Source organism: Lepisma saccharinum, chromosome 2 (genome assembly GCF_977018435.1).
Source record: "Lepisma saccharinum chromosome 2, izLepSacc3.1, whole genome shotgun sequence".
In the NCBI taxonomy this organism is placed as follows: domain Eukaryota; kingdom Metazoa; phylum Arthropoda; class Insecta; order Zygentoma; family Lepismatidae; genus Lepisma; species Lepisma saccharinum.
In genome coordinates this window covers 195,519,009-195,541,162 of record NC_139230.1, presented here as the reverse complement: position 1 = coordinate 195,541,162, position 22,154 = coordinate 195,519,009, and the positions used below count along the sequence as shown (strand labels likewise).

General features: G+C 36.6%; 2 protein-coding genes across 9 annotated transcripts in view; both read right to left on the bottom strand.

Annotated features, from left to right (window-relative positions):
- LOC145984243 (putative cytochrome P450 CYP44) overlaps window positions 1–22,154 on the bottom strand; it is a 56,183-nt gene that overhangs the window by 31,682 nt on the left and 2,347 nt on the right. For 5 of the 8 annotated variants that reach the window (XM_083117831.1, XM_083117829.1, XM_083117835.1 and 2 more), the window contains exons 2-4: window positions 6,224–6,427; window positions 3,627–3,855; window positions 697–887 (exon numbers count right to left, since the gene is read on the bottom strand). In XM_083117831.1, coding sequence (XP_082973957.1) covers window positions 697–887; window positions 3,627–3,855; window positions 6,224–6,407 — 604 coding nt within the window. In that variant the 5' untranslated portion in view covers window positions 6,408–6,427. Of the gene's footprint in view, window positions 1–696; window positions 888–3,626; window positions 3,856–6,223; window positions 6,428–17,105; window positions 17,227–22,154 lie in introns of all 8 variants that reach the window. The other 3 variants (XM_083117833.1, XM_083117836.1, XM_083117832.1) reach the window with 2 other exon arrangements.
- On the bottom strand, window positions 16,111–16,539 carry LOC145983821 (uncharacterized). Its single transcript, XM_083116866.1, has one exon. The coding sequence runs from the start codon at window positions 16,537–16,539 to the stop codon at window positions 16,111–16,113; it is 429 nt and encodes a 142-aa protein (XP_082972992.1).

Here is a 22,154-nt window from a genome sequence, read left to right as displayed (position 1 = left end):
ATTAATTACAACTTTTATGGATAGAAACATATAATCTACATTCTGTACTTTTTTTAAAGTTAATGTCTAAATATGCAGCTTTTTTTGCATTGCAAAAGCTTGGTTAATCTGATAACATATATTTATTAAGGAGGTTAACTAACTATCTGGAATTTTATATAGGATCGGGAGAATATTGGTTATCAGTATCGGTACTTTATTAGTATCAGTATAAATTTAATATTGGTCCATCTCTACACGAAATAAATAAATAAAAGAATCCAGTTCTTACTTATCAGGCAACAGCTAAAGCAAATCCAAAACAAATAAAAAAAACAAGAAACATGACATGAGATTCTGAACGAAATTTAAACTTGTAAATTGCACACGCATGAGATAGCATATGTTTTGCAGTTGAGGTAAAAATATTTGATCTAAAAGTACACCATGCACATATAAGCATTCACAGCTACAATGAACACAAATAATAGATAATCTATGAAGCTCACAAGAAAAGTTTTACTTGACAAATGCAGATTGAAAACTTCACTGATATTAAGTATCATCCAACATATCCTTGTGCTTTAAAAATTACTAAGCTTGCACTACATAACCAGAATTGCTACTACATAATAATTGAAAACCAAAAATAAGAAGAAAGATGTACATGTCACTATAATTTGTCAAATAAACAGTGTGAACATACAGAAAACTTACACTCTAGAGACCACTTGGCAGCTTCATTTCTCAAATTATCAACCATTCCAGTTCCATCATGCTTCTTTTTAATCCGTTCAACAAAATCAGTTGCAACTGACTCAGCAAAAGGCAAATAATACTGAACTTCCTTTGGTCTTAGCATCATTTTCTGCACAGCACTACGCAGTCTATACCACTCATCTCCATTTCTGCAAATAAATAAGAATAATAAGTCAAAATGTATACATACATACATACATACTCACAATAAGAAAAATACTAAAATTATTAATTTGTAACATGTAAACCCACAGAAGTAATATGTTTGCCATTGTGTTTTTTTTCAAGGTATTTATGAACCACTGAACTAACTGAAATTGTACAGGGTGTACACAAATGAATATCAGAGTTTTTAAGTGTTGAGCATGGTCATGCAAGTAACATCAGCCGGTTGTATCCTACATGTGATGAAAGAGCAACTGTGGAAGTTTCGATTCTACATGCCCAAATTTGTTTACTCACTCTGCCGCATGACAGAGCCAATTGTAACGATGGCCGTGAATCCTAGGCATACGGCTTTTTTTTTGTCTTGGAATTTGCAAATTGTGTAACTCAGTAATTACAGTCAACAGGTCTATCAGCAAAGATTTGGATGTGACATCAACAATAGTTAATCAATAGTTTAACCTTTTGCTGCCCAAGCATCTCGAACAAGATACCAAAAAGTAACCCTCACGGAACCAAGCGTCTCAATCGAGACGCTGTGTCAAGGTCGTAGTTTTTACGTTATAACTTTTCTATTTTTGGCTAGAATTTCGATTTTATTTTTTTATATTGTTCCTAACACATGTATTTAACAGAAATGTTTTTTTGCATTTTTTTATGTCTTCATGAAAATGGAGGGGGAAAGGCGGGAAAAGGGACTTCTCTTTTGCATCTCTTTTCAAGGTCAATTTTTTGCCGACAAAGGAAGATTGGCTTTGTTGTTCTAAAGCAATGCTTTTCACTCCCTCCTGCTAAGTGCATTCGAAGGAAGCTTGTTTATCAGTAGCCGATGTCAAAATGAAAGTTTTCCGTGAGGGCGCAAGCAGGGGTGGGGGGAGGGGGAAGACTGGTTGTTGAATCTGCATTGTGAGAATGGAATTTCGAAGCGCGCTGAAGGAAACCTTTGTTTTTTTTTAGCACAAGTGTCCAAAAGTGGCAACAGGGGTTACCCAGCATTGTCTAAAAATAGAATTTCAAGCAGCTGCAAGAATTGGCGCTCATTTTTTACTATGTTCTAGCTTTTCGTCCGTGAATGTTGTGCGTAGGTGTCGTTTTGTGCCCAAGTGCAAGGACATTTTTTGGGTAATGTGAGAATTTTTTACAATAATTTTTGGGGGTTTTCTCCTTTCCCCTCCATATATACACCAAATTTGTATAAATTTTGCATTTTGTGCATTTTGACATTTTTTTTCGGGGAGGGGGGGGCAGGGGGAAACACCATTTTTTTAAGAAAAGTATTTTTGAGGGGATTTCCCCCTTTCCCCCTCCATATGTACGCCGAATGTGCATGAATTATATATCGTCTGAATCTGTGATTCATTTTGCGTACAACGGTATATCTTTCATATCTCTAGGGCATTTAGTTTCTGAGCTATAGTCATTTCAAGTTACCACTGCATTTTGAAGCTTGAATCAGTGGCCATTCCTTTTGGAGGTACAACTCAAGTTACATTGGTCATACGACAATGATGCAAATATTTTTCTGTTTCTTACATGCCAGCAATAATTTTTATGTGCATTTTGAACTTTACATATCCTTTTTTTCGGTGGGCAGGGAGGGGGAGGCGAAACCCCATTTTTTTTAAAAAAAAAGTATTTTCAAGGGGATTTCCCCCCTTTCCCCCTCCATATATACGCCGAATGTGCATAAATTATATATCGTCTGAATCTGTGATTCATTCTGCGTACAACAGTATATCTTTTATATCTCTAGGGCATTTAGTTTCTGAGCTATAGTCATTTCAATTTACCACTGCATTTTGAAGCTTGAATCAGTGGCGTGCCGACCATTCCTTTTGGGGTACAACTCAAGTTACATTGGTCATATGATAATAATGCAAATATTTTTGTGTTCCTTACATGCCAGCGATCATTTCCATGTGCATGTCGACACTGTCATGTACTTTTTTCTTGGGGGGAGGGTGGGGGAACCAAATTTTTTTTTCCGAAATTTTGGAATTTTGAGAGTTAGCCCCCTCCCTTCCGCCACATATACGCCGAATTTGCAAAAATTTCATATAGTCTGAATCTCTGGTTCATTCCGCATACAACGGTATATCACTCATCTCTCTAGGGCAATTAGCCTCCTATCTACACACTCATTTAATTGAAACTCTGCATTTTGCTCAAAATCGGCTCGGGCAATAGAGGCTTACTTGTGAAAAAGGCCTTGGGCGGCAAAAGGTTAATAGACTTATGTAGCCATGAAACTATTGAGATTATCTACACAACAGCAAAAGAAAACCACATGAATGTTGTGGAAGGAATATGTAATTTTTCAGATTTATTTATTTATTGAGATTCTACACCAAAATGTATCTTAGCAGTTTTTCAAAAGGAGAGGAAAATTCGACAGCAGCTCCCCCTGTATCAGCTAAAGGTCCAGCCAAGCCATATCTTCAATGAAATGCCTCTAAATATCATCTACCAATGAAAACCATGAAAATAAGCATGATTCCAAGATATTAATCATTTTTTTTAAATTTCCATCTACAATAGTATTGTGTGTGCATACAGCACTTTAATACTTTAACACATAATGTTTTATGTGTGTATTGTAATTAGTCTTCTTATCAATTATAGTGGTTAATAATCTACGTAGTTAAGATGCAAAAATAAATTGTATATTCTTGAAAGCTAAGCTCAAAAAATATTATTTAAAAAATAAAATTAAAAGAACTTACATATTCCCAAGACCTGGGGAAAATTCCCGTTGTTGCCTATATAATTGAGTTGTTTCTTGAAGGGGTGGAATGTAAGGCATTTTTCCTTCATTTTGATACACAACTTTAACATCTTGTGGATCAAAAACATGTACAACTACTCGACCTCCTAAGTTTTCCTTGACTATAGGTCCATATGTATGATATAGGGTTTCCAAAACTTTATGGTATTTTGAAACATTAAAGTAGCCTGTTAAAATCAAAAGAAGAACGTGTGATATTTTTTTAAAATTTTAATACATAAAGATTAATGATAAATTACAAAATTCTTAATTTTATTAATAATATTTTGCTAGTTTTCTTAATTTAATTAGTACATTTTATTATATTTTAACATAAATTGAATCAGTGGTGAATCTCAACTTGAATGATTTCTGAGATTTTACAACTTGCACAGACAAGCAAGACATGCTATGAAAATTTTCTATTCACTTCAGTTTAATGTGGGGGGGCTGCAGGGGCTCACCAAAAAAGGGCTTCCTTGAGAAAATTCCTCTTTTCTCCTTCCACTAACAAGGCATGTTTCTCTTTCAGTTTCATTTAAATTATTATTGTCATTGGTTATACAGAAATTGGGTAAGATTTTATGTTCCTAACGATAAAAAAAAGGTAAAGTGCTCCCCTGTGCTTAGCACCATGCCATGAAGGCATATTGGGGGTGTGTGGGTAATGCCCCCCACATTCTTGATCCGGTCGTGAGTGGGGGTGATGTGATCAGCATCACACCCCTGACCACCTTTACCCCCCAGGGTTTCCCCCAGGTACCCATGTCATTCGATGCTGGGTGGGCAGCCACTTCCAACTTTACTTCCTGGATTTGAACCAGCCGGGGATCGAATCTAGGACCTTTAGCATGGTAGTCAGATGCGTTACTGACTGAGCCACTGAGGCCAATGATATTAGATATTATTATTAGTTATATCCTAATGATATTAGTTATCGAATTGTAAAGAAACAATTTCAAAAGAGTATATTTCCTTTCAGATATTAAAGCATTTTCTTTGAAAATCCGTGTGTACGAATAAGAATGTTACATACTGTATGTAACACTAGGCATATAAATATGTATTTATGGACATAATTACAATACACAGCCAAATACATATTTTATAGAATAACAAGTACAACTGTCACGAATAGTCTCTGTTCTTGCATACCCTAAGTGTAGTAGGCATACATAAGTTGTTAAATTAAAATCTGCCAGCCTCCATGGCAAAGTGGTTATCACAGTGTGATATGGGTCCCATGTTCGAATCCCAGCCTGAGCATAGGTGCTCCTTGAGAGTGTCCCTTCATAAATTTCATCCTATCATTATTCATCCTCATCTTCATGATTAGCCAAAAGTGGCAGAAAAGCAAAGTAAAATAAACCAAATCAATTAATCAATGATAAATGTCAATCTAATTGGCAGTGGGTCCTGAATATCGAGCAGTATGCCACTGTCTTCATCAGCTGAATTTTTGTTGGACTAAACATTTGGAACTGGTGGCTGTATACATCATCCTGGTCATCCTCAAGTGCTACAGTGATATCATGGACAGTCAGTACACTCAAACAATAGAGTGGTACTGAACTAAGTGGTGGAGTGGTTAGCACAGTGAGTGAGCTACAATGTCAGGGATCCAGGGTTTGAATCCAGGCCTGAGCATTGGTGTTATTTGTGAGTATTCCTTCATAAATTTTATCATATAGTTACTTATCCTCAACTTTGCAATTATCCAATGTGGCTAAAAAGCAAAGTAAAATAATCCAGATTAATCAATCAAAAGAATGGCAAATATACTGATTAGGGCTGAGCCAATACCACTTTAAACTGATACCAATGCCAATATTCTCACCGATACAGATACTTGAAAAATTCAATAATAAAAAAAATTGTTCAATATATTGATGATTCATATAAGTATAAATTTAGAAAGAAATTTGCTTAAGAATATTCAAGAATTGCATCAGAATATTAAAATAGATGTTATGTAATCAAAATATAGTTTTTAGTGCAAAATAAAATACAGTTCGAATTTTGCATAACTCCGGGAAAATGTTGCGGCATTTTTGAGAAGCCCGTGAAAGACCAAAATGGAGGAAAAGTATTGGCTGGTATCAGTAGATGAATTCAAACTGATACTTTCTGATACCGATACCACGGGTATTGTTCAGAAGAAAAAAAAACCTTTGTCATACAAATTATGACTCAAAGTAATGCTTTAGAAAACTCAATTTATTTCCATTTCTTGTCAAAGTGGCATAGCTCCCTCTCTTACTAGACCCCTCAATTGTGTGTAATAGAATAATTAATTGACTTTTATGCGACAAAATTTGTATTCATCTTGTTCATCAGTTGTTTTTTAACAATCCTACAACATCTATTACAGCTTCCAGTGAGCAGAAAGTGAACTAACAGATGGAAGAAGGTTGTAATTGAAACTAACAATTCAAATCAAATTATCAACATGTACAGTTTCACAAATATCATTACGCTATACCATGTGTTACACATATGTCACACTAGGCAGATTAGGGTTAATAGATCACTAGTAATAATAAGAACAAATCATACCAAATTTGTAGAGATGCAAGTTTCCCCACACTGGCAGCTTAATTGGTCCTGGAATGTCTCTGAAAGGTTTTCTTCGGCAAAATTCTCTATTGTTGTGAGCGTCCACTGCACTAACATTTGAATAAGGCAGGGTGCTCCATGCCTTCATGGGATGCAATCGAGGACATCCTAGCTTCAATGCCATCTTGGTTCTTCAGTGGTCTGCTATGTTAAATAAAATAAAGGTGTCAGGGTGCAACAAATGAAAAAGCAAACCAAAAATTTCTTGAAAGTCTACATCACTACAGGCTCTGATAAATTATTTTTTAATTGTCATGAAACACTTTAAATATTTGGTCCACTTGCCCCACCATCATGCTGACCCAATTACAGCACAGATTTCATGACACCTTAACATATGCTCTGTAGTATGTTCTTTATTAATGTATACCAGCCTACAGTTTCATAACACAAAATATCAGATGAAAGTAAAAAAAAATACAATAAATATTAAGAATTTTATATTAAAATGTAATGTAAAATAAAGTAAATCAAGAATGAAGACCTGAAAACTTACGAAACTTAGGAAGAAACAAAGCTATAATTAGGAATATTAAGATTTATTGGTGTTAATACCTTGTTAGGTTAGGAGTGCTAAGTTTGGTGGCATTAACGTTTGTATGGGTAACCTTTCCAAACGTTCGTAGTTTTTAGCATGTGGAAATGAGTTATGAGTGAGTAATTAGCTATGATTTTTTGCAAGTTTTTTTAGGAATATAGGATGTAATTTGAAATATTCGGAAAATTGTAAAATAAGTTCAAAGCTTGGAGAAACTAATTAAATTTGAAACTTCACAAAGTATTATTTACTGGAGGAATTACAATTTTAAGAGTTTGAACAGTTTGCTGGTGACCCTCCGTACACATGAGAGAAAGTGGCAAATGTTGCATCGTTTATCAAGATTGTCTCTCATACGAATATCTGTCCAAGTTTTTTGCTCATAGACATGGTTATAGCCAAGAAATTAGTGATTTTATGTGGTATCAGTTATGACATGATGATATTATTCTTCGAACAGGCACATGTGATAAAGTTGAAAATTTTGAGTGGTTTGGGGACGATTCTGTTTCAATGAACGTTCGTTGTTTTTAGCATGTGGAAATGAGTTATAAGAGATTAATTAGCTATGATTTATGACGTCAGCAACTCACCTGTGGCAGCTTATCGTAGAGGTAAAGGTCGTAAGTAGAAACTCTGCATTTTAAAAGTATGGATGTAAACTAATTTTTACCTTCTAGTTAGGTTAGGAGTAATTTTATGTTATTTTCTTAAAATCTGCACGTGCTTAAAGTGTAACAACATTTTCTTCAAAAACAAGTGGTGAAAGTAATGATTTTCAGTTCTTGTTAGGTTAGGAGTGTTAGTTTTCATGGAGATAGTAATTATACTCTACAATTTTCCTTGTGTTTTGTGCATGTATCACGAAAATTGCTTTTAAAAAATGGTGAAAGTTGTCCGGGATGCGAGGAATTGGATGTACCATGGTCACATTTCGGGGCTAAAAATGTATGTTATTTGTGGTTTCCACATGTTGAAATAACTTTAAGACATCATTGAACATTAAACTTTGTTGGTTTTTCAAAAAAAGTCGAAATTTTTGAGCGCGTATGGTTTGTCACCAGCCCCAAGTTGTTTACTTGAACTATTGCACTTTGCAGAAAGCCAGTGTTCTTGGTTTACAGTAATCTCAGACATACAATTACAGCAGATTTTTGCATAAGGCTCAAAGGGAATTTGGTGCTTGAGCCTAGATATTATGTGATCAGGAGTTGGAAGCATTTATGGGCATTATTTCAATGCAACCAAATATGAATTTAGGGATGTTTCATCAATGTTAAGAGCCCTAAACCTGACCTCCCTACCTTCACACTCCACGTACATGAAGTAGAAGCAGTAGCAGTCCATATAAAAAAAATGAAAAGCTGACTGTAAACAAAGAATCATAATAAATAGAAATCAAACAATACAAAAAATTAATGCAAACCATGATGAGTTCGGAATTAAACAATTGGAACTTGGGGACTTTGCATGTGTTTTTTTAGCTATTTGAGTGTGCGTACAATTTTATTTACAAAAATGGTTAAAGTACTCTGAGATAGGTTTCTTACTTATACAGGCAGGGACGGCGACAGGGGTGGGCATGGCTGGGCAAGCGCCCACCCAAAAATTCCTGTGCCCACCCGATTGCCCACCCAATCAAATTCAATAAGTACATATACTTGGGGATATATGAATGATTCAATAAATGAGTGTATTCTGGTGTTCATAACATGTATATTTTACTTGTGAATATTATCTATGATGAAGTGTTCATATATTATCAACCCATAAAAAGCCAATTTTGTCATTAAAAAGGGAAAGTAATTACTAGAGCTATTGAAACAAAAACTGTGATCAAATTAATACTTCCATGATTAAAAGCCGCTAGTAGGCTTAGGAGGCTCAAAATTATGCAGGGTATGATCAAAATTAGATCAGAATTTAGGTTGAACTTGAGGACTGCAGCTCCGGGCCTCCACATACGTATATAAATCCCTGCCTGGGTATCTTTAATAAATCTCCAAATAAACAAATAAAAACCTCATCTTAGCGTTACTTTCTTCAGCAACACAATAAATTATTTCGACTCTTTAATTATTATTATTAGAATAATTTAATCAAGAAGACTTAGATGGGCAGGCCATGTGACGTGAATGGCAGAGGAAAGAATAGTTTACAGGATTCTTGTTGGGAAACCTGATGGTAAGAGACCAGTAGGAAGGCCAAGACGAGGATGGAGGGATAACGTTGAGATGGACCTGAAAGAAATCGGTAAGGATGATAAAGATTACATTGATCTTGCCCCGTATAGGGACAGATGGAAGGCTTGTGTTGCTGCAGCCATAAACCTTCGGGTTTAAGTATGATAGAGAATATAATAAAAAGTAATGTAAAGTGCTCCCCTGTGCTCTGCACCACACCATGAAGGCATATAGGGTGTGTGGAATTAGGGCCCCATACTTTCTTGATCTTGGTCGAATCTGGAGGTGATGTGATCAGAGTATAATATAGTTTTAATTAGCTCTGCATTGAAATTCCAGAAGTGTCCCTTTTTTATTTCATTACAATTTTTATATACATGTCATCTTCATATATCAATATGGTATGCGAAATATCAACTTTATATTCGTTCTACTAATAAGTAGGAATCACAATAATCACTACAATACCTAAGTAAATAAATTTTAATAAACCATTTATGTGTGGAAAAAACTACAGAATTATTCAATTGCTAATGAGTGGCTTATCCTATTTAGAAATCCTCGTTCCACACATAAATTTTGCCATATGAATCAGCCGAAAATGTCAACAGAATCTGTAGATGCTGCTGAAGTAAAGAAAAATAAAGTTATGTCCCGAAGTATCCAGAAGACGATTTTGTTAAGTTTGTTTTTAAGCCCACTTTTATGCTCATATAGGCTAATCGGGACTAAACCTACAGTTTAACATGTAGTCCGAACCAGTGTGCATTGTGCTTCCACCAGAGGAGAGGGAGTCGAACACAGGACCTCTCTATTAAATATAACGACAGCGTTATGCCATTGGGAAGAAAATATATACAGAAAGAACTCGCACCAAACGTGTCATTTTATCACCACAGAAGATGCGTCCATTTTAAGAGGGTGATTGCCTGCAAATATTTGAGACTTTCGGAAAACGTCATTGTTCACGTAATTAGCTGCCTTGATCCACTAATGAAACGCTGTGCAATTGAAACTACCACCTCAACTTTCTAAGAGGTATTAACTAACGAAACTCCATTTTTGGAAGAGTAAGTTCTGGTTGATTTGTTTTATTTTAAGTCATTTTTCTGCTAATTTTGATAATGACGACGGTAAGGTTCAATGGTGATTAGATGAATGTAACGAAGGGGCGAAAACAAACACATGCTGACACTCAAAATACAAACCCTCATAAATTATTACTTTGACAGTGGTTCCAGGCACCAGGGACTCGTTGCCCTGAAAGAATTAAGTTTCCAAGGTATGCTGCACAGGATAGAGGTTGACATTCTAGTGTGTTCGAAATGGTCATGACATACCTACAACCCAAGACATCTATGAAAAATAGATGAATTATTACTGGCACGGTGATCAACTTCTATGAATTCCTTGTGTCCCAAATAATTTTGTTACCTCAAAAAATATGTTCATGTAACCATACGTGTATTGTTTCTCCCGCATTAGTAACACGACTGTTCAGAAAAGGAATAGCAACTTAGCTAATAATCTCTTCAATTCTGAACAGATTTTTCAATTTCTCCCGCATTAGTAACACGACTGTTCAGAAAAGGAATAGCAACTTAGCTAATAATCTCTTCAATTCTGAACAGATTTTTCAATCTTACTTGTTTATTACTTATGAGTGATATTTTGTCAAAATAGCCTTTCATTAGCCTAGGAATACTTCATGGAGAATGGACAAAGAATTGGTTTTCCGTGTGTGTTTTAAATCATTCCTAATAAGACGTTAATTTTAATCCAAACATTCAGTGGCGGCGATTAGGATGACCAGGAAGTGGGGAATGCAGTTCCCCGCCACATTTTGCCACTTTTTGCCCCTGCACTATGGCTTCTTTATGATAAGTCTTTTCTACCAAGAAAAAGTATATTGTCCTTGCCCCTCAAATGTTGGCACCCAATTGCCGCTACTACAAACATTCAGATATATTTGTCAGTTGTATAAACCTTGAATGCTAAGAAAAGTGACCCCCAAGGAGTAAGACCCAAGGAGTAAGAAAACTCTTTCAGTCAAAAACTCGTACGTACGATGAAAATACTATGCTCAGGAACATGCATTTAAATTACGAGAAACTTCACGATTGTCTACCATCGCACTTTCTATCATTGTCGCCGAATACATAAAATGAAGCATGTGCCTTGTATTTGCAACACAAGCCTAAACCTAATTCACATTTATTTCACTGTATTAACATGCATGGAAGAATGTGGTTAGAATGTATGGTTGCGCTTGGGTAAACACTTCCTTGAAATGATTGTGTCCATCAGAGACAAAGGAAATGGAACAAGATGCGAGAATAGATAAGAAAATAATAAAGAGGAAAACAAGAAAAGGAAAGGAAAAAGAAGTAAGAGGAAAATCGGGAGTGTAAGAGAGAAGGAGATACATACGTCTTATATACATATATATATATATATACTATATATGGTCTTACATTTATACTGCCCACCCTAATTTACCAATATGGAGCTTCTGCCCACCCGGTCGAAAATTTCTGGCGCCGCCCCTGTATACAGGCCCATATTCTGGGATCGAATATTTCACATATTTGTGGTTACCATGCCCTGACACATTAAACATTACATCAAATGTAGAAATCTATCGATTAAACAAAATCATTGTTAAATCTTGAGTGGATAGTCAGTAGAGTTGCAAAAAAGCTGGCTTTTTTCCGATAAAAAGCTGGCTTTTTTGGGGAAAAAACTGGAATTTTGGCTTTTTATCAATTAGAGCTAATCTATTTAACTTGAAGTTACTGTTATGAGTTTACAGGTTTACAACTAGCTAAAAGAAATTTACATGATTGACATATATTGCATAACGGTTCAGATACAATTTTAACCCTAGCTTACTGAGGGGGGGGGGGAGTTGCAGGCCCACCACCTCTATTTTTTAGATTTTTCAACTGTTTGAAAATAAATTACATTGTTTCCTAGGATGTTCCCAATATTTATGTATTACTTTTGTTCATAAAAACAAATGTAACGTAATTATGAGGCAAAATGCACTTGGTGGGTATATCAGGTGCCATCTTTGAATGTGTTTCATTCGACAGTGTCATCTTAGAAGTAAATGCAACCTTTCGAACTGAAGCACCATAAGCTGCAAGTGTCGCTTGTCACTTGGCCTGTACCGTTTTCTCAGGGAACCTTCAGACCGAAGCAACAAGTGACATGTGTCACTTGGAAAGACTGTTTATGTTTAGCTACAAATTTCATATTGTAAATTGTATTTTATATTTAGAAATTAGGTCTATTTTACATTAGGGAGATAAACAAAAACCATGGTAGAGGAAAAATTAAGACAACTCTTGTATTTTCATTGATTTCAGACACTTTTGTGAAAAAAGCCCAACCAAAAAAGCCGTGGAAAAATCCAGTTTTTTTCCCCAAAAAAGCCAGGTTTTTTCCGACCACTTCCAACTCAAATAGTCAGTCAAGGGAAACTTCTTGATTTTTTTTTTTTTTTCAATATACATGGAAATAAAATGCTTACCCTGCAGTCTAACTTTACTCATAGCCTAACCTACTCTCATGGGACATAAAAATTTGTTTTTCGTTTTTGGTAATGGTTCCAAATGTCTAATGATTTTTTCAAAGTTTCATAGGAGAAAGATGAATATAGGAATATACAGAAGTGAAAAATCAGCCCAAGTTCCTTTTGTTTTATTCCAATTTCATCATGCTACGAATGCAATTTTTACATGGTTACATTTCCATTTACATCTGTTAGCACATACTGCGGAGTTTTAGTGATTACTTAAGATTTTCTTCAATATATGCTTTCACAGTTAGGTTAGATGGATCAGGTCCCTGAATGCATTCTTTTTTACTTCTGCATTCATTTCCACTAATCTACGATACTCACTGTCTCTTCTATCAACAGAGAATACCTTGTTCATGGGAAAGATGCATGCTTGCTTAAGGTATATATAAGGTATATACCTAAGGTATATATATATATATATATATATATATATATATATATATATATATATATATATATATATATACAGGGTGTCCGGCTTAAAAGTATAATAAAAGAAAAATTAATAACTTGAGAAGTAATTGAGATATTTATTGGCGGTTTGCTTCTACAAGTATGTTAACTCAAAATGTTTTTTTGCATACCTAATACACCTCGATATGTGCACCATTAGTGGCGTGACAGACATCTAATCTGTATTCCACTTTTCTCCAAGTGTTTTGCAGCATTGCAGGCGTAACATTAGCGATAGCTGCACGAATGCGATGGTGTAGATCTGGTAGATCACGAACTGGTGTCTGGTACACTTGATTCTTGATAAACCCCACAGAAAAAATCAAGTGGCGTAATGTCTGGGCTTCTAGGGGGCCAAGCAATCCATGGACTACCTCTCCCAATCCAGCGATCTGGGAACTCATGATCCAAGAAATCCCTCACAATGTTCGCAAAATGGCATGGTGCGCCATCTTGTTGAAAGATCACTTCACGAGGAAGTTGTGGCACAACATACAGCTCCAACATGTCGATGTACGTTCTTGCATTAACTGTAGGCTCCGCGAAGAAGAATGGGCCTATAACCCTGTCCTTCAACAATCCACACCACACAGTCACTTTCGGAGAGTCACGTTCCCACTCCAACACTACGTGGGGGGTTCACTTCCCCATATGCGGCAATTGTGCGTATTTACCTTGCCGGAAGTGTGAAATGTAGCATCGTCCAAGAAACAGATGAAATCGAGGAATGCCTCGTTTTCATCAATTTTTGCCAGAATTGTCTCCGCGAAGTTCTTCCGTCGTGGCCTGTCCTCGGGCTTGATTTTGTGACGAACCTGCATTTTGTACGCCTGTAGGCACAACCTTTTATGGACGACATCGTGTACTGTCGAACGAGGTAACTGTAACTGCCTACTTGCTTGTCGGATTGACTTACGAGGGCTCTGCTGGAAGGACGCTCAGATTAATTCAACAGTAGCCTCTGGAACTGTGTGCTTTGGCATGGCGACCCGACATCGTAAGCAAACTTCCAGCTTCCCGAAGCTGCTTGTTCCACTTCTTGATTGAAATGTAACTGGGAACATCGTCGGTTGGTCGCAGTCCATATTCACGCCGAAAACGACGTTGAACCAGTGTAACAGACTTTATTTCCGCGAGAGAAAGCATACAGAACACCTTCTGCTGTGGAGTCCACATGGCTACTGACGCGCATGTTTACGTGAACAAAGCAGTTACGTGCAGTTTCGCGCATGCGCACGCGATACCAACTGCCGCAAGCACACGTAAGAAAATATTTTGAGTTAACATACTTGTAGAAGCAAACCGCCAATAAATATCTCAATTGCTTCTCAAGTTATTAATTTTTCTTTTATTATACTTTTAAGCCGGACACACTGTATATATATATATATATATATATTTTTAACATAAATAACTTCTTTTTCGAAATCCAAACAGTACTCATTACTTTAAGAAAGGTTCAAATTTCATGTGACAATAATTGCCAAAATTCTACGATAATTAGTCTTTTTGCTAGGAGAAAAAAGTAAAGCATTCCCCTGTGCTTTGCTTCATGCCATGAAGGCGTATAAGGAGTGTGGATTTGGTGCCCACACTTTCTTGATCATGGCCAAAGGTGGGGGTGATGTGATTAGCACCATGCCCCTGGCCGCCTTTACTCTCCAGAGTTTCCTCCAGGTACCCAGTTCACATGATGCTGGTTAGGCACCAGAGCCACTTGAACAGGTGGAAAAAATCCCGGTTCTCTCCCACCAGCCCAGATAGCACAGACAGCTTGCCGCAAGCATGAAGCAAGCTTACCATGGCAATCTAAGTAGCTAGCAGCAAGCTTGCCACAGCAAGCTAATAACTGGATGCAAGCTTGCATAAAGCAATCTAGTTACCACAAGTGGAAGTTGCAGCAAGCTTGCCAAGGCATGATTGCATCAAGCTTTTCATAACTAGCTGTAAGCTTACAGAATGCAATGCTCGAAGTAAGCCATAATGTGTATCTTTAAGCTAAATTTATATATATCTCTATATAAACATGGCTGTAATATACATTGTATACACATATATGCATAACAGCAAAACTAGAAAAAATATGATGATAAATGTGCAAAGTGTAAAAGATCTGTAAAAAATGGAATTCTGTGTGACATGTGTGATGAATGGTTACACTTTAAGTGCGGCAACTTGAATGCCGATGAAGAAATCGACCAAAACAGTGAATGGTTCTGTCCGCAATGTGAAAACGGAGAAAAAAGTGTTGAAAATGAGGAACTCGCGAATCTTTTGCTGGTAGTGAATCTACTGTAAAGTGATATAAAGGAGTTAAAAAATGAAAATGAAGCCCTGAAAAACAGATTAGAAAGGCAAAGGAAATAACAAATACTACATCCTCATGGACTCAAGTGGTTAGGAAATCAACTAAGAAAAAAACATCACATTGATAGCATAAATTTCGAGAGTAAAAACAGATTTTTTGCACTACAAGATTTCCAGACTGAAGAAATACACCCAGAAACTAATTCAAGAACGTACAGAAGAAATGTGAAGTCAAAAAACACAACCACAAACATCTCGAAAATTGAAAAATCGAGTGTTAGTCAACCAGAAGTGCTCATCTATGCTGATATTGGTTGTCCAGCGAAAAGAATAGACTGTTGGGTATATGAGAACAGCGTTGCCACTTGCCGCAGGGGCGAGTAACGGACCTGCTGGCAGTGAAAGTACAAGACCAAACAAACGTGCGTGGCGCTTGAATCGCGGGTACGTACAAATTGAAGAAATAAGTTCACGGTAAGCTATTATTAAAAACAAGAAATAAATTCACAAAATTACATAAACTGAAAGAATAATTCTTAATGAACTTACTTTTCTCTCACATGTCACTCCAGGGGGTTAATTCCTTCCATTGCAGAATAATCACCAGAATCATTTTCTTCTGTCAGATCATCACTCTCGCTGGAATCTTCACCCAAGTGGATTATTATCTGATCAACGTCATCCTGCAATTCATCTGCATTCCACATTTCCTTCTCTATGTCCATGACATGTTTTACGTAATTTTGCCAGTTTTCAACTGTTACTGTCTTAAATGATTCATGATTAAATTTTCAATGTCTTTAGTTTCGAATGTAGTGTTGTTACACCGCACATAATGCTTAACCTGTGACCACACAAGTTCAATCGGGTTCAGTTCGCAATGATATGGGGGCAAACGAAGCACCTTATGACCCATCTGTTTTGCCATCTCATCGATCTTATACTTACTTGACTTAATTTTATGAATATTTGTAAGTTCCAGAAGATCTCTCCGTAACATGTGGTCATCATAACGAATGCCATGAGATTTCAACCATTCTCTTAAATCATTCTTCTTGCAGGAGGTTGTCGGCATTGGCTCTTGCTTGCGGCTACGATAAGGGGCATTGTCAACAACAATAACAGATCCCGGAGGGAGATTGGCGAGCAACTGTTCCCGAAAATACATCTCGTACGTTTCTCCAACCATTTCATCATGGGCATCTGCTGTATTCTTTTTGCACTGAAACACAAGTTGGGCGTTTTGCAGAAAACCGCGTTCGTTACCCGCATGCACTAAAGCATATCGCGCTTCGCAAGATGTTGGATTTTTTAAACCAGTGGAAAGACCTGCTAGAAAAGCTTGTTTTGCAGTTGTAATTGTCTTGTCTTTCCATTCACAATTGACTGAGGTTCCGGTGTTCACCCAGGATTCATCAGTGTAAACAATATTTCTATTTTCATGCCTAAACTTCCTAATCTCTCTTAAATATTTATGGCGAAGAGAAATTAAATCTTCTCTTTCCATTAACATGGATTTGTTGCCCCTTTTCTCATACGAAAAGCCAAGTTCTTTGAGAAAGACATGAAACGTTGATCTTTTAAAATTCGGTAATGTGGAGTCAGAATTAACAGCAACAAGAACAGAATTAAGTGTTGGGGGTTTGTTTTTAAAAAAGAATTCGTGAACTTTACGTCGCACAGCACTTCTGACAAAATCATTATATTTTACATTTCTACTTGTAATTGGCGATCTTTTCCTGGGCCGTTTCTTACCTGGTGTTTCAAGAGGACCTTGAGAAACCTCACCCCGAATTTTATACACAGTAGCCCGAGAAACTCCAGTTGCTCTCGCCGTCCCGCTGGCTAACCAACTTACACTGCGATCCAGATTTTTCTGTTTTAAATAAACAAAAATATTCATTACTATTTGCCTTTCTTTACTTTTGAGAACCTCACCACGCCTTCTCTTCTTTACACTACTTTCGCTCATATTTCACTATTAAAACCAACGGTTTTTTACAGCACAACACAACCCAACGCACAGATCCGCCACAGTCATTCCTCGTCTAAACCAACGGTCAGTCACCCTCTCCTTCCGTGAAATTTTGTCTACCGAAGTACTGGCTGAGGGAGTGGGGGTGGAAAGCAGGCGACAAAGCTGGGCTCGCCGTTCCCCTCCGTTCACGTGCCCCTGCACAAACAAAATTAAAAACACGCGCTGCTGGAAGGAACTTTTGCTGGTCTGAAAGCTTAACCAGTTCCAGAATAGCGTTTTACATTCGAAAGGAAAGCAAGTGTGTTCACCTTTGCGCTCAGTAGTGAAAACAATATTTAAAAAGAGGGAGGATGTAGGGAAAGTAAAAGCCCATTTGAAGCAACAGTCTATTCTTTTCGCTGGACAATCTATAGTCATGGCAGAGGAATGGCAGAAAAAGTGAAGAGTCAGCTAGGCGATGTTTCAGTGTTAGGTATTGTAAAGTTAGGTGCAAAAATTGGGCAGGTTGTAAGTGACCTAAAACCTCAAAACAAAGAAATCAGCAGCTGTGTAGTAGTAATGGCAGGTGCAAACAATGTAGCATGCAATGAAGGTCACGATGTGATATATACATTGGAAAAGAAACTGCCTGAAATAAGAAACTCTAAAGTGATCGTAGTTAATATACCAACGAGATACGATCTCATACCAGAATCGTGTGTTAATGTGGCCATAAAAGAGACAAACAAGAATATCAGACACCTGTGCAAAAACTTTAGTAATGTCGGCATTGTTGATGTAAGCAGGCTAGAGAGAAACAATTTCACAAATCACGGCATGCATCTAAACCAATCTGGAAAAGAAAAGGTGTCAAAAGCAATAGGTACGGTGATAACTGAATACATTATAAACCAAAGAAGAAAGTGCAATCCTATTGAACTGAAATGGCACCCCATAAATAATCAGGGAAGTGAAGTGGTAAATGGAAAGAAATATAGTGATGTGGTAAATAGCGGAAAAGGCTGTCTTGTGATGAATGGCGAAAAATGCAGTAAAATGGTAAGTGATGAAAAAGGTATTGAAGAAAATGAACATTACAGTGAAGTGAGAAAAGATGAAGTCAATGAAGTGGAAAATGACAAAAGAGTTAATGTAAAACAAAAAGAACCATCTGCATGAACATCCGATAGAATAAGGAGTGTCCCGGGCAAATTTAAAGATGATTTTTTATTGTAGAATGTAAAAATGCAACAAATATTGTAAATGTTAAACCTAAGGAACAAGGTCTTACACCCAATAGTTTCTCTCAAATAAAGAAGAGAGTTATGCAATGCAATATTGTGCATCTAAACATTCAAGGTATTACAGGCAAAGTGTTAGATTTAGAAATGCTCCTAACCGATGAATATTTAGATGCACATGTACTGTGTGTTACTGAGCACTGGCTGTCCAAAGATGAAATTACTTACCTTCAAATTCCAAATTTCCACCTAGCTAGTTTCTCATCAAGGTCTCTAATAAAACGAGGGGGAACAGGCATATTTACAAAAAATTATATAATTGCCACACAAATTGTCCCCAAAACTATGAGACCCATAGAAAAACATTTTGAAGTTAGTGTTGTACGTCTTACACAATATAATTTAATAATAGCATGTTGCTACAGAACACCTGATGCAGACTATACAATATTCATAAAAAATCTGTCAGTATTGTTAGATGAATTAAAAAGTTATACATGTGAAATTGTGGTATGAGGGGACCTAAACATTGATTTTCTAAAAAATACAGGACAGAAACTGCACTTTGAAGCCACAATAAACACTTTTGGCCTAAAGCAAATTGTAACTACACCCACGCGCATAACGAAAGAGACACTCTCCCTCATAGACCACATGTTAATAAGTGTACACTCAAAAGAGTTTCAATGTGAAAACATATCAGTCCACTTCTCCGACCATGAAGCACAATTTTTATGTCTCACATGTAAAAGAGAAGATACTGAATATCATAGAAAGCCACTAAAAATGCAGAAACGTAAATATGATGAAGGTTCTATACTCATGTTTATTGGAAAACTAAACAGCGAAAATTGGGAAGATATTTATAATTTATAATCTCTTTCTGAACAAAATTATCTTGTTACACAATGAATGTTTTCCACCTAAACAAGTAAACATATCCACTGAGTGTAAACCATGGGTCACAAACGGAATCAGAATCTCAAGTAGAAAACTAACAATGCTCCATTCTGAAAGTAAGGTGAATCCCAATCCATCTTTTCTGAAATATTACAAGAGGTATAAGCAAATATATAAAAATATACTCCTCCAATCAAAAATTCATCATAATGACCATAAAATCAATAATTCAAACAATAAATGTAAAACAATGTGGGAAATTATAAGAAATGCATCAACAAAACACCAATCTTTACGTAATAATATACGCATTAATGGAAAAGAAGTCCAACATCCCCCTAATGTTGTGAATGCTTTCAATGAGTATTTTGTAAATGCAGTTCCAAATAGAAGGAATGGGCTTATGGCTGCTCCAGAAGAATGTTCTACACACATAACAGTAAATGACAAATCCTTGTTCATTTCCCCCATTACTGAACAGGAATTAAAGATAATCTTCAGGCGTATAAAAAACAAACGATCTTCCGGCATTGTTGAAATACCAGACTTCCTAATTAAGAAATGTTATAGTTCCCTATGTCAACCATTACTACATATAATAAACAATTCCATTGAACAGGGTATTTTCCCAGACAGGCTAAAGATAGCTGTTGTTAAACAATTACTGAAGAAAAATGACCCAAAGGATTTATCAAATTACTGGCCCATTTCGCAACTCTCAGTCTTCTAAAAAATTATTGATCATGCAATAATGATGAGAGTAGAAAATTTCTGTAGTAAACACTCAATCTTAAGCTTGTCGCAGCATGGTTTTAGGTCTGAACGAAGCACGAAAACAGCATTAGCAGACTTAGTAGAATGTGTCACACAATCGCTGAATAATTGTAATCACACGGTAGGAGTCTTTTGTGACCTATCAAAAGCTTTCGATTCTGTAAATCACAAGATATTGCTGTGGAAACTTAAAAAACTTGGTATTCGTGGACTACCACAAAAGTGGTTTCAATCTTACCTTACCAATAGAAAGCAAATTGTAGAAATCGCTCACACCACAGCAAAAGGTTATGTAACACATCAACACTCCACCATGAAAAGTGTAACATGTGGGGTGCCTCAGGGAAGTATTCTTGGCCCTCTTTTGTTTCTTATGTAGATAAATGATTTACCAAATGTTATACCCGAGGCAAATGAAATATTATATGCTGATGATACAAATATTATAGTAACAGACACTTCCAAAGATGCTCTACAATCTAAGGCTAATAATGTATTAAACAAATTAGATGACTGGTTTTTAAATAACAATCTACTCCTCAACAGCAAAAAAAAAAATTACATTACATTTTCTACAATCCAAACCAGAAACCAAATAAGCCTCAATCTAATATCTGGGAATACACAACTAGAGCCTAAAAAAATTCAAAATTTCTGGGTATCATTCTGGATGAACACCTTAGCTATACAGAACACACAAACACGCTACAATCAAAATTAAGTAGTGTGTGCTATGCCCTTTGAGAAATGGTAGACATCTCAAGCACCCAAACTGTAAAGTGCCTTTATATGGCAAACTTTGATGCTTTACTAAGATACGGTATTATGGTTTGGGGTAACAAGGGCCACTCCAATGTCCTTTCTATGCTTCAAAAAAGAGCTATAAGAATCATAGCTGGAGTAAAGAGAACTTATTCATGTAGAACTTAATGTGCTAACTCTCCCCTGCATATACCGTGCGTTCATTTCGATCTGCAGCCGAGAGATCGGGAGAAGCGTGGCGGGCGGCGCTGACGGAGATGCCGACATTTGCGGCCTGTAATGCCCGCCTATTTTTATAGACATATGCAGACATTTATATAAATATTGCAAAACGATCACTAACCTGTGTTATAACACGCAAAAGTTCTTCTGTAATTCATCCAAGTTCTGCTCTTATATACACAAAACGATGTTAAGAGCCCAGATAATAAAACATTTTAATCATAGTTTTGACCAGTAACATCCTGCTTAAGTTTATATCGTTGAAAGAGTTTTGTGCCGATGGGGATCGTTTGGAGGTTTTGAATGTGCAACACTGTATCAAGATTACGCTGTAGAAAAAACCGTTAAAAGTCAATAGCATTCGTGAGCTTCCTTGCAATCCGAAATCTCCGAGCTCGAGTTTTTTGTTCCTTCGCGACTAGATGAAGACAGAGTTGTAAATATAGTGGCGAGCAATGTAAACCAAGAGCGTGTTAATTTCGTACTGTGCGCAAGAGTGTTATTCTTGGTTACTTGCAGTTACTTGTTTGTGTTATTGTAGTGTGTATGTGTGACGTGTCAGTGAGACGATTGGAATGCCAGCCGCAAGATTCACGTTAGAACAAAGATTTTTTTATGTATGACACGTACCTACGTGAAAACAAACTCGTGTCGAGACGTGTGTAGGAAATTTGTACAGAAATTCCCATGCGTTTCAACTCCACACAGAGATACGGTTAGACATCTTGTCCTTAAATTACGAGAAACTGTATCGTTAAATTTTAAAACACCTAAGCAAAAACGACGGATTCTAACCGAAGCAAAACTCGATGATATTGGTGCAGCGTTAGAACGTTCTCCCAACAAACCTCTACGCCGTGTTTCACAAGAGGTGGGCGTGTCAAAATCATCGGCACATACAGTCACTAAGCTACTAAAATTAAAACCATACTCTTATAACACAGGTTA

Coding starts and splice junctions, on each gene's coding strand:
- LOC145983821 (XM_083116866.1), bottom strand. CDS start 16,539: ATGGTTGGAGAAACGTACGAGATGTATTTTCGGGAACAGTTGCTCGCC.